Source organism: Crocuta crocuta, unplaced genomic scaffold (assembly GCF_008692635.1).
Source record: "Crocuta crocuta isolate KB4526 unplaced genomic scaffold, BGI_CrCroc_1.0 scaffold290, whole genome shotgun sequence".
Lineage (NCBI taxonomy): Eukaryota > Metazoa > Chordata > Mammalia > Carnivora > Hyaenidae > Crocuta > Crocuta crocuta.
In genome coordinates, this window is record NW_027527429.1 from 3010547 (window position 1) to 3022744 (window position 12198).

The following is a 12198-nucleotide window of genomic DNA, read 5'->3' on the forward strand; positions in this document are numbered from 1 at the left end:
CTCCCGCCTGGGGGGGGCGGGGGGGCGGGGAGACCAAAACAGGAAGCAGCGGGGAGGCTGAGCCAAAGAAATAGGGCTGTTCTCCCACTTCGCAAAGATGGAGGAGCCAGATTAGGCACAAAAGGCTTCCAAATTGCTTCCTGGACACATTTACAAGAGAAAAATATTTTTAAAGAAACAAATGAAACCCCAGATGGGGAACAATTGCTGGAAAAGGAGGAGAGACCCAAGAGACCAATTCTTTGGACCTGGGCTTTTGGAAATGTACACTTAATAGAGCCTCCTTTTTGCTAAATCCTCTATTTTTCTATATAAGGTCCTCGACGATTTTGATAATGTCTTAAAACATCGACCAAAGTCTTAGCAAGTTGGTCCAGCCGAATGAAACACCTGCTGAACTCTGCTCTCTGGACCTCACACGGAAGAGGTTGAAGCATCTTCGTACATTTGGTCAGAGGGTGAGGTGACCCCACAGAAGGAAAGAGGGAAGGAAGCGGGTGACGAGGAAGAGCACAGACCCGGTTTCCGCTCTGGGCAGACAGGGCAGCACGACCACCACCACCGCTGGGAAGCCCGAGGTCGGAGCAGGAGAGTCCCTGTAATCAGAGAAAATGGGCAGGAAGGGAGGAGGGCTCACAGCTTCGTCTCACCTCGAAGGTACGATGGTTTCGTAAATCCACACACAACCACCTTTCACGACAAAATCGGTTAAGGGCATGCAGGTACGGAGGAGGGAGAAAGGAGGCCGATCAGAAGGAAAAAAAGACCAGTTAATTGACAAAACTAGCACACGGGACCAAACCAAGGAAAAATACATTTCATTAAATTTCAACTGACAGCAAGACCACGGGGGTTTTAAAGGTCTTTGTAATTTGAGCTCTAAGTTTTAAAGCTTGGAGGGAAACATTCAAAACTAAGACGGCAGAGATATCAACCTTTACTTTATGTAATGAGGTGTTTCGCTGGATGTGCTCCCCGGCATTGCTTCCTTAGGTATTTACCTAACGATGCATGTGTGTTCAGGATGCCCAGAAGACGGCATGGATTCAGTGATCAAATTCTGCGACCAGCAGTCTACACTGTTGGTACCTTTCTGGGGAGTGCTACCATATACATCGCTTCCCCAAATAAAATGTTCTATCCAAATGGAAGGCTCCTTGAGGAAGCCAGTAGCTTCAGACTGCCATCTTGGGGGTGTTCTACCAATCGTCCAAGCATGCGACAGTCCTTGAAGATGAAGTGGCTTCTTCAAGTAACCTGATGGCACCTGAAGATATCTCGCCATCCCTTCAAGGTCCCATAACTTGTGCCTAACGTTCCTATGTCTTGCACAAGCTACATCCACATGACCTGAGAGGCAGGAGAGTGGAACCCTGGGGGTGGGGAGGGACGGAACAGGGAGAAGCTTTCTAACGTTTCACACAAATATTGAAAGGTGTTCCAGTGGTTGAGCGAACACTCTGTGTAGACGCCATTTTGTCAACTCCTCTGTGAGACGTGGAAAGTGCCAAGGGGGAGAAAGCGCCCACGGCTGTGGCCGCCATGCTAGGGTGTGGGTCTGACAAATCTGGAAGACTGGAGAAGTACTTAGAGGCGTCTTCAACACTCCCTGCTACCTCAGCATCTTTCTGTTTTAGACTTAACTAAAATGAAACAAGCCCATGTGTTTTGCAGGAATAGATATAATACCTACAGAACACAGTAATTATCAGGAAGATTCTGTGGGTCAGTGAGTAAAATAGGACCTCAGGCAGAACAAGGGTGGGGATATGTGGCCTCTGGAAAGTTCTGACATTTATGTTTTGAATGGTTTGGCTCTAATTTTGACTCCAGTGTCGGTTGTTTCTCTTAAATGAATTTAAGTGAGTCAGATACAGGCTGAACTTCGGTGAATAATTCACACCTGCATATTAGATATCTAACACCATCGTCTACTTCAGAGCAAGTATCTCAACTCAAAAAGTGAGGAGGAAGTCAAGTTTTCTGAATGACATGGTGCTCTCTGGAACAGCAAAATCTCCCTTTGAATATACACACTACACGCAAAAAATCCAAGATGGCGAAACCCACCAATACTTGGGCGATTACAGCTGATTTTGTATTCAGTCAAAATTCACCTACTGGGGAAGAAGGGATGGAGTACTTAGTAATCTACGGGGCTGAGAGGCAGCAGTGGGAGTCTGGAAAGTGGACAAGCAAGCTGAGGGGGTATCTGGCTCCGTGTCTGGAGTCCCCTGCGCAGGAAAGAAAGGAGGCAGGGGAGGAGGCGCGATAGGAGAGCAGGAAGGATCAGGTATTACTGGCTCTACCGGCTAAGTTTCTATTTGTTTATTTTTCCCGTGGACTCTTCGAGGTTCACTTCACATCCTTTGTGACGACACCCATTTCTCCCTATCGTCCAATTTACTGCTGTACTAGTGTATCTGGTAGCTGGGTCTGCCTTCTGTTCTAGAAGTAAATGCTTCCCTAGTACTGACCTATCTCACCCACTTATCTTTGTGATCGCCCTACCTAAACTAGTTCTCTAGTGTTTGCTAAGTGAGTATGAACCTGGTCGAAAACAAACAAGCCTTCTGTCTTAGGACTCTTGCATAATTTAGAAATCTTTGGGCCCATCGACACTGATGCATATCCTTAAACTGTGGGAATGAACTCTGCTGTGCAGACATTTGAATTTGGATTTGATGTGGTTTTCGTCCCTAGTCCAGTCGGTCCCTCAGAAACTGCCACAAAGTCTGCATGCACCCTGCAAAGCAATTCTGTTTTCAGACACTCTCAAGGAAAGAACGATAAAGTTTTCTTATTCCTGCCCCCCCCCCCCCCCCNTTCCTTGTACCCAGCTGAATGCAAATAGGGATTCAAATGCAAGGCAGTGGGGTAAGCCTGAGTGAAATGCATCATGTTAATTACTGCCCCCAGACTGACTTTAGCATCCGCCCAAATGAAAAGTCGCAAAATAGACATGAAAAATGAAAAGAGAGCTGAATTCACACACGAGATTGCATGCTATAAAACCTGTGATTTTTGAAGACAGGATGTGAAAGATTTAAATGAAAACCAACCAACGTCTCCTCTCTGGCTGACGACAAGGTAGAGAATCTGCCCTCAGAGCCACTGTAGCTGGAATTCTGAGAATCAAAGAAGACACTGTAAGTGGTGCGCACTTCCGTACTGTCCCCCAGAGCACTGCCTGTCCACGTCAAAGGCAAATAGAAAATCACCCATATATAGTCACACCCATATCCGTGCTCTAGGAATACTGATGTAGCTTAAGAATCAAGACACTCTGGGGGCACCTGGGTGGCTCTGTCAGTTGAGTGTCCGACTTCAGCTCAGGTCATGATCTCACAGCTCGTGGGTTCAAGCCCCTCATCGGACTCTGTGCTGACAGCTCAGAGCCTGGAGCCTGTCGTTGGATTCTGTGTCTCCCTCTCTCTGACCCTCCCCTGCTCACACTGTCTCTCTCTCTCTCAAAAATAAATAAAACATTAAAAAATTAAAAAAAAAAAAAAAGACTGCTACAGGAGAACTCCTTAATGACTAGAGGTCCTGAGCCGTATTTTATAGTTCAGTGTTTCCGTCCCCACAGTGTCGCGTGGTTTGACTCTTACCGGTTTTTGCAATTTTTCAGCTCTAGAATTGTTCGTAATTACTCACTCAATCTCATGATGAGCCACCTGTATGTAACTTCCCACCGGGGACTTTCCTAATTACATACTTTGTTAGGTAACTAAGATGATGTCTGTTGCAAGATTTTCAATTTCCTTAGCTCAGCATTCCTTAGGGCTGCAGCTCAGCCGAATTTGCAGGGAGGTGGCCACAGACCTGCAGCCGTCTCCAGAGAGACGCGGCATATACTTTATAAAGGTCATGGGGAGGCGGTATGTGTGCACGTTACACACGAGGCATAAAACGCTCATCAGAACGGTCAAAGTCGTTCTCCTACGGAGACTTCAGATCCCTTCACAGAGGAAACAGGTGCCTCCAAACCCTTCTGGCCGCTATGGTTATCTTAGTCCTCCCCACAGATGTGCTGCTGACATCTCTGAACTTTCCCTTCCAGTCTTTTCTCCAAGCTCATCCTCACGCTGCTCTGGGATCTCCCTACAGGACTCGCTGCGTTGTGTGTATGTTACGTGGTGCTTCAACCCGTCTGTTCCCTCATTGTTTATTAAATCCATTTTAAGTCCAATTTTACTCTGCGGTGAACACTTTTATAAGCAAGCTCTTTTGCATTTGATCTCTAGAGGCATTACTTAAATCTCAAACCAAATCAAAAGGCACCTTTTTACTGTTTTAACGGAAAAATCAAAGATTGAGAAATACGGACGTATGGAAGGCATAGAGCTCACCGACGCTACCTAGTACTGTCTGGGGTCTTCTAGGGAAGAAGGGGATGCTGGGTAGAAAGAGTGGATGATGGAACTTCTCAAGGAACTGCCAGCTCTAAGCAGTCATTCTTTATGATCGATTATGGTAAAGCTATGCCTCTAGGAGGAAAGGTTGCTCATCAGTCAACACAACCCAACAAGCAGTCTGGGGCCGCAGAGAGTCCCGCAGCCCGTCCTGTAAAGCCAGCTCCAAACAACGTGCAGGGGACAGAGTGGCATGCCGCTTGCTTCTGTCCCCAGACAGCGGCCTTACCTTAAAGGAACACGTAACAACTGGAGGAAATCCAAAGGCCGTCAATGTAAAAACCATAAATAGGAAGACGTAGCCTTTAAATGGGAAGGGTTTTTGCAGTCTGGAATGAGGACAGTTTAGATGAAATGGAAGCAAATGCAATCCTTACTAGGATGTGAGGCTAAAAACCTCATCAGCCAGTTTCAGAAAGCTAAAATAGGCCTGGGTAACCCCACTGGCACCTGAAGATAGAATTCAAGTGTAGATAGGATCTTTCCTTATGTAACTGAGATAAATGAGAAGAAATAGTTACTAATTATACAACTAGTAAAATTAACTATAAGAAGAAATGTAAAGCAAATGTAGGACTAGGAAGATTTTAGATAATTTAGTGTACAACTGGTGTGCGGCAGGTCATGAAACTTCATTAGAATGTATGCAGTTTGACCTCGTGAAGTCCCCTGTGACCTCCCTGCCAGACCCAAAGGGCTCCCCACTTGTGTCCTGATGTCAGTCCGTCCCCTCTTCCTTTCTCTCACCACCGAGCACTCATGACCCTGCCCCTCTGCAGTCTCTGACCCCTGCCCTGGGAGCATTCCACGGCCACCGTTCAACAGAACACAGACTCGAACATACGTGTCCTTAACATGACAAGGGAGAGGTGGGCACAGAGGGTGAGTATGTGGGATGGACCTATATTTGAAAGCTGAATATACCTAATATACACATTATGCATGTACACCCAGGGCAACGAAATAACAGAAGAGCGAGAATTTAATCCTACAAGTTTTCAAGCTGAAGAGATTCTAACATCCATCTCTTACACTGGGACTTAGAATGTTTAGACGACTAACATCCTAAGAATGTTTACCAGCTGAAAACTGTTAGTTTCCATTCTTTCAAGTGCTTGGTCGGGGGTGGGGAGAGACCCGTTATCACACAGAAAACACACACACACACACACACACACACACAGAGGCTAAATTTAGCAAAATTGTCTTTAAAGCTCTGCAGCGACCTGGTTGAATTCTGCGTCATGCAAATTTACTATACTAACCCTGCCAGATCTTCTATTCAGGGACTGTGATCCATAGAATTCTCCTTCATAACCATTTGTCTGTTTCAACGGAGAAAAGAAGAAAACGGCCATCAGGATACAAAGGAAGACACACATGCACATCAGCAGGGATGTTGGGTATAAATTGGGCTTTCTTAGTGGAGCGAATGACCAACGAAACCAGGACAATGCAAATCTCAGCGTGCCCCTAGATGCTTCCGTGCTTCTGCTCTGCCCAGCTACCACTCGGGGGGAAGCGGACCCTGGAGCCAATCCCATCCGCCCAGTTACTGATACTTGGAAGTACGGGTCACCTTCGGATGGCAGGCAATGCCCAGCCCTTCCTGCGGGGTGAGGCACGCGGCCACAGGTACAGCCGCTTTCCTAGGATTTCCTGTTTCTGGTTTTACGGTGCTGTCCACAAGTCCTAGTTCTTCAGCGGCCCGAATACCATCGGCAAGAGGGGTATTGCCTCGGCCCGCGTCAACTAGTTTTCAGTTTTTGGTTCTCAGGGTTAAGTCCTTGAAAATTACAGCCCACTGCGAAGCTATGTTCAGAAGATTCAGAAATAGCTTCTGTTCAATCTATAATTTAGTGCAGAAGTTCACCACGGAAAAAATGTTTCTCATGAGGGCAGATTCTCTGATTAGCCTGTTTTCTCCTTTTTTAAATGTATGTTTATTTTTGAGAGACAGATGGAGTGTGAGTGGGGAGGGGGTGGAGACAGAGGGAGACACAGAATCTGAAACAGGCTCCGGGCTCCGAGCTATCAGTGCAGAGCCCGATGAGGGGCTCAAATCCGTGAACTGGGAGATGGTGACCTGAGTTGAAGTCGGATGCTTGACTGACTGAGCCCCCCAGGCGCCCCTCTATATTAGCTTTTCATTCATCCTGTCTTCCCACTTTAATTTTCAGAATGAAATCTGAGGATCCTTTTCATGATTTCCTAATTTGTCCCCTAGAAAAGAGAAGGATTAAGTGTGTGCCCACCTCCCTTCTCTTCCCACCTCTGCACCCATGTTCCCCCAGCCAAAGCCCGGCCTTTCTAGAATAGCTCTCATTCTAGAAGGATGTTTCTGCTGATTTAAGACAAGAGCTCTCACATGTCAGATGTGGCCAGCTCTCGAGACAGAAAAAGGAAAAGAGTCGAGGTGTTCAGTTGGTTGAGCGACTCAGGTCATGATCGCATGGTTCGTGGGATCGAGCCCCGCACTGGGCTTTGTGCTGACCGCTCAGAGCCTGCCTGGGATTCTCCGTCTCCCCCTCTCGCTGCCCCTCCCCTGCTGGCGTGTTTTCTTTCTCAAAAATAAACAAACATTAAAAAAATTTTTTTTAAAAAGGAAAAAGAAAGTCCACACAACTGGTTAAACTGGACAGAAATCCCAGGGGGTCGTGGAGGTGAGTCCAAATTCCAAATCAATGCTCTATCATGTGACTGTAAGCTGGCTGTTTAATCCACTGCTACCCCCACTTCCTCCGCTGTGAAAATGTGCCTAGAAATACACACTTTATGAGGCCGCTGTGAGGGCTTGATCAGATTAAAATGAGTATGCCAAGTGTGTGAACCGTGTGCCGACAGGATGGCAGAGTGAGCGCCTGTGGAAGGTACCAGCACCCACGATGACGGAGCCTAGTTCACAGGCTCAGGTGACGGCAGACTGGTTAGCACGTATTCTGCAGCGAAGACGGTAATGAAGAAGGGGTACATGGAATTCCAGATAGATTATAAATCCAGGTTCATGAAACCCTGACTACAGAACTATATATTTACTTTTGTTACAACTCAATACCAAGTCAACTCGAAGTTTCTAAATGAAACAAAAGAGTATATACAAATCCTTTAACTTTAAGTTTGAAACCTTGGGGTGCCTGGGGGCTCTGTCGGTTAAGCATCTGACTTCGGCTCAGGCCATGATCTTGCAGTTTGTGAGTTCAGCCCCACGTCGGGCTCTGTGCTGACAGCTCAGAGCCTGTAGCTGCTTCGGATTCTGTGTCTCCCTCTCTCTCTCTGCCCCTCCCTCATTTGCTCTCCTCTCTCAAAAATAAATAAACATTAAAAAATACATTTGAAAACTCAATGAACAACATTAAAACATTTCTGAAATAAACTTGATAGTAAAAAAACTTTGGAGATAGGCAGGAATTTTACTCAATCTAATCTAATCCCTTTTCCCACCAACAAGATTTTCTGATATGGAAATGTTTATGAAGGACTTGGGTATTTCAGACCAAAGTCTTCTTCCTTTCATATCCACTTAGAAACCCATTCCTGGAAAAAATTAATATAACAATAAAGACTAACATCAAACAATTTTTATGCCTTTTCCTTTACTAATAAGTAAGAAAATGTATTTCTTATATATAAGTAAACATTAATACAAGTATATATGTATAAATATTAATGTAAGTACTTATATTAATATTTATTTATATTACTTATATTAATATTAAGTAAATATAAGTATATTTCCTATGATATATAAATAAAATATATTATGTATATGAACCCTCTGACTTTCCGTTGCTGCTTATGAAATACATACTTCCCCCCACAAGCTCTTCCTTCTGGCCTTTTCATTCTCCAGTGCAGTCTGCAGCACAGAGCACGGGGTGGTGACAGGGGGTGGTGGGGAGGGCAATGCACTCCATCTCGTCACCATTTCTGTCTTAACTTTCCATGGCAATGCAGGAAACACTCTCCCTCCAACGGCTCTGTGAACACCCGCCCTTTCTGTTGCAACGGAATTCTGCCATGGGGAATGTACTCCTGGGATGAATTCTCCAATCCACGGGACCTCATGGATACTCCTACAGTGAAAAGTACTTTGACTTCTTTTTTAGAAAAGTTTTTTTAATGTTTATTTTATTTTTGAGAGAGAGAGAGTGCGTATGAGGGAGGGGCAGAGAGAGAGGGAGACAGAGAATCTGAAACAGGCTCCAGGCTCTGAGCTGTCAGCACAGAGCCTGACGCGGGGCTCGAACCCGTGAACCATGAGATCGTGACCTGAGCACAAGTCAGATGCATAACCGACTGAGCCACCCAGGTGCCTCTAAAGTACTTTGACCTATTAAAGGACACCACCAACTTTTTCCTCTTGTATAGTTTTTATGTGTTGTATGTGGGTGAGGGGAGAAGTGTTTATGTAGCATAAAACAGGCTAAGGGGAGTTGAAAAATAACCTAACACATCAGAATAAAAAGTCCATAGACGGCCTATCAGCTTCATCTTAAGTCAGGTCTCTGATGTTTAACTTTCTTTGCTCTACAGGGTGATTTTTCTTTTCTTTTTTTTTTTTTAATGTTTATTTTATATTTGAGAGAGAGAAAGATAGAGGATGTGAGTGTTGGAGGGGCAGAGAGAGGAAGACAGAGACTCAAAACAGGCTCCAGGCTCTGAGCTGTCAGCAGAGAGCCCGACGTGGGACTTGAACTCATGAACCGCGAGATCATGACCTGAGCTGAAGTCGGACGCTTAACCGACTGAGCCCCCCAGGAACCTGTACAGGGCGATTTTTCAGTGCTCCTTACTGTGCGGACCGCCTGCATCAGGGTCCCCTGGTGAGCATCTTAGGACTGTGGGGTCCTGAGCCAGGCGGCCATCAGAGCACCGAGAGCTGGGGCCCGGGGTGTGTGTGTGTGTGTGTGTGTGTGTGTGTTAATAAGCTTCTCAGGTGGATGTCACACACAGCAACACAGAGGAGCACCGACCGCTATCAGAGAGAACGAAACACAGAAGACATCCACCAATCGGCATTTCCTGAAAGAGTGTAAGTAAGATCCAAGAACAAACGTCCTATCACGGCCAGTTATTCTGGGGGAAACCTGTGATTAGTCCCGGTGCCACCAGCGACCGAGCCGGGCCATCAGAGCGTCAGCGCCCCTCACACGCGAGCGTGCAGAAGGCAACAGCTATCTTTTATGATCAGTGGTGTTAGATTACTTTTATAGCGACTCAAAAGACAGATCATGTCCAGGGGCATGGGAGATGGGAAGTAAAATAAGGAAGGCAAAATCAAAACTCTGAACTGCAATAGTTGAGGCACTCAATTGCATTTTAAAACAGAACAAAAACAGAAATAAAAATGAAATCGGAAATGTGTTTCTGACTCTTGCGAACACGTATATCCATTCATTCCCCCAGGGACTGGCCCTTACATCTAATTTACTTTGAGCTTAGAATAAGAAGGCGAAACATCTAGAAATCTGCTGCTGATGCAATGAATTATAGAGAATGGAAGAGCTATGCGGACGGGCGTCACTGTGAAGTGCCGTGGGACGCTGTGCGAAGAGCGCGTCCTGAACCTAATCACGTGCCCCCGCACTTCCAGGCTCCCTGGTGGCTCAGGGCTCACTCGTGCTACGCAAACATGTGGCATTATCAAATTATCCTCTTAAAGGCAAAAACACATTTTAAAACCAGAGATTTGCCAAATAACGTTGAAATGCAGTAGAATGAATGAAGCCCAAAATGCTTTAGAAAAAGTCCTAAAAATGAAGCCGTGTCTAAATTGCTACAATCACTTTAGTACAAAATCACTTTATTGCTAATTTCTGGCGAGATTAAACCCCTCTCCTTTTTAATTCATCGTTGAAATTTACAGGTTTTCGGAAAGCATGGGGCGCAGACGGATGAAAGAGGGAAACGCCAAATTTAAGTCGAAAGGCTTCGTTTTTGTTCCTGGAACACAGGTCTTTCCCAAACAGCACTTTTTGGCAAAAGAGTCAGATCGCACATTTCATTTCAACGGACAGAGTAGAAAACAATGGATGACTCTGAACTTGATCTTTGAAAAGAAACACAGAGGCTTTCGGGATTCCTGATCTGATCTCCTCCCTACTGGTATCCACAGCTGTGAGCACAGCGTGTGGAAAAGAGCTGGTGCTCGAAGACCGCGTGGTGAGTGAGTGTATTCAGGCACCAGCCCGGCCCTGAGGACCAGCGACACGCCCAGGGGGCCCTGGTGGGTACACCTGCCCTCCAGCCCATCGTGCCCCCGAGGGAGTCTGCAGGGTGGCATGTGTGTCTGTCTGGACAAAGACATACTTGACTTTCTGGTCAAACACAGCCATGAGGTTAGTGGCAACAGCGTAGGTTATTCAGGTTACTATCGGTCACACAGCACTGTTAGGGTCACACCTCAGCGTCTATCCCTATCCCACCGTCTCACCCAGGCGTAAGGACCCCCGTACTCCAGGTCGGGCTGCGGCCGTCGGCGTGAGAATGGAAGAGGAAAAAAACAGAAAACAGAGTTGCCAAAAATCAATGAGGAGAAGCCAACGGAAACATCACAAAACAGAAAACAAAAGGCAGGCGATCTTGAAATCTTAACAAAATTACATTTTTTTCAGGACCTCCCAGATCTCGTGTGTATTTACAAAAAGAATCGCATTAGAATGACGGACGTTATAAAATCCGGTAACGTTACACAAAACTTCCAGGGCCGATGTTGCTGTAATTCATGAAATCTGAGGCAGTGTGAGCAGTGTGACTTCCTCGTCTGTAAGACCTATTCTATTTATATCAGACAAAAGGGGAACGGTGCATCACTCTCAATTTTTAACTAAGAAAAATTGAAATCTTATGGTATCCCAAATCTAGGTTTTCTGAGAAAGAAGGTCCATGCAAATCCCAGGAAAATAACATCTCCCCGCGTTGGGTTTACCATCACTGTCAGTGGAATGAAGAAGGCCTGTATTTTGTGAAAGTCGAGGAATAAAAGACCTGATGTTTGAACTCTGTAAACGGAGGGTTTCAGAATACTAAGATACAAACGCACAGCATGAACTGACCCTGAGCAGACAGAGTGAGATGAGCATCCTCTCAGCAGGCAGCTGGCCTGCCAACCAAAGGCGGCCGGAGCGTCTGGGTCCCAGAGGACCTGGGGACCGATGTTGTCACCTCCTTGCTCATCTGGGCTTGGCCTGAGCCCATTAAAGTTACAAGGTCTGCCTCTTACCTCCACGGTCCAAGTTCTCAAGGTCTGTGGGGGTTTTTAAAAATTTTTTAAATATGTTTTTATTTATTTCTGAGAGAGAGAGAGACAGCGTGAGCAGGGGAGGGTCAGAGAGAGAGGGAGACACAGAATCTGAAGCAGGCTCCAGGCTCTGAGCTGTCAGCACAGAGCCCGATACGGGGCTCAAACCCACAAACCATGAGATCATGACCTGAGCCAAAGTCAGATGCTTAACCAACTGAGCCACCCAGGCGTCCCTCAAGGTCTATGGTTTTTAAAGAGTGTTATTTCATTAGATCAAGCGTATCATGGGGAAGAGTGGTGTAGAAACCACCTGACTAAATGTGAAAATCCCATTCACAGCTGATTGTCTACTTTCTTCCCCTCTTATTGAACATCCAGATTGTGAGCCTCTTCTATAAAATTGTATACCTTAAAACGAATATGCTTGACATCTTGGCAAAGAATGTTTCCTAGCAAAGAAATGTGACTCGTGTAGGGTTAAAATCATTGAGAAGGATATGAAGGCTATAAACACCTGACGCTCACTAATACTGCAATCGT

General features: G+C 45.8%; 1 protein-coding gene across 1 annotated transcript in view; it reads right to left on the bottom strand.

Annotated features, from left to right (window-relative positions):
* The window catches only part of LOC144226885 (leucine-rich repeat flightless-interacting protein 1-like), a 95907-nt gene that overhangs the window by 31937 nt on the left and 51772 nt on the right, over positions 1-12198 (bottom strand). Inside the window, exons 14-16 of the mRNA XM_077758390.1 lie at positions 10849-10881; positions 5681-5740; positions 3063-3128 (exon numbers count right to left, since the gene is read on the bottom strand). Of these exons, the coding sequence (XP_077614516.1) occupies positions 3063-3128; positions 5681-5740; positions 10849-10881 (159 nt within the window). The remainder of the gene's footprint in view (positions 1-3062; positions 3129-5680; positions 5741-10848; positions 10882-12198) is intronic.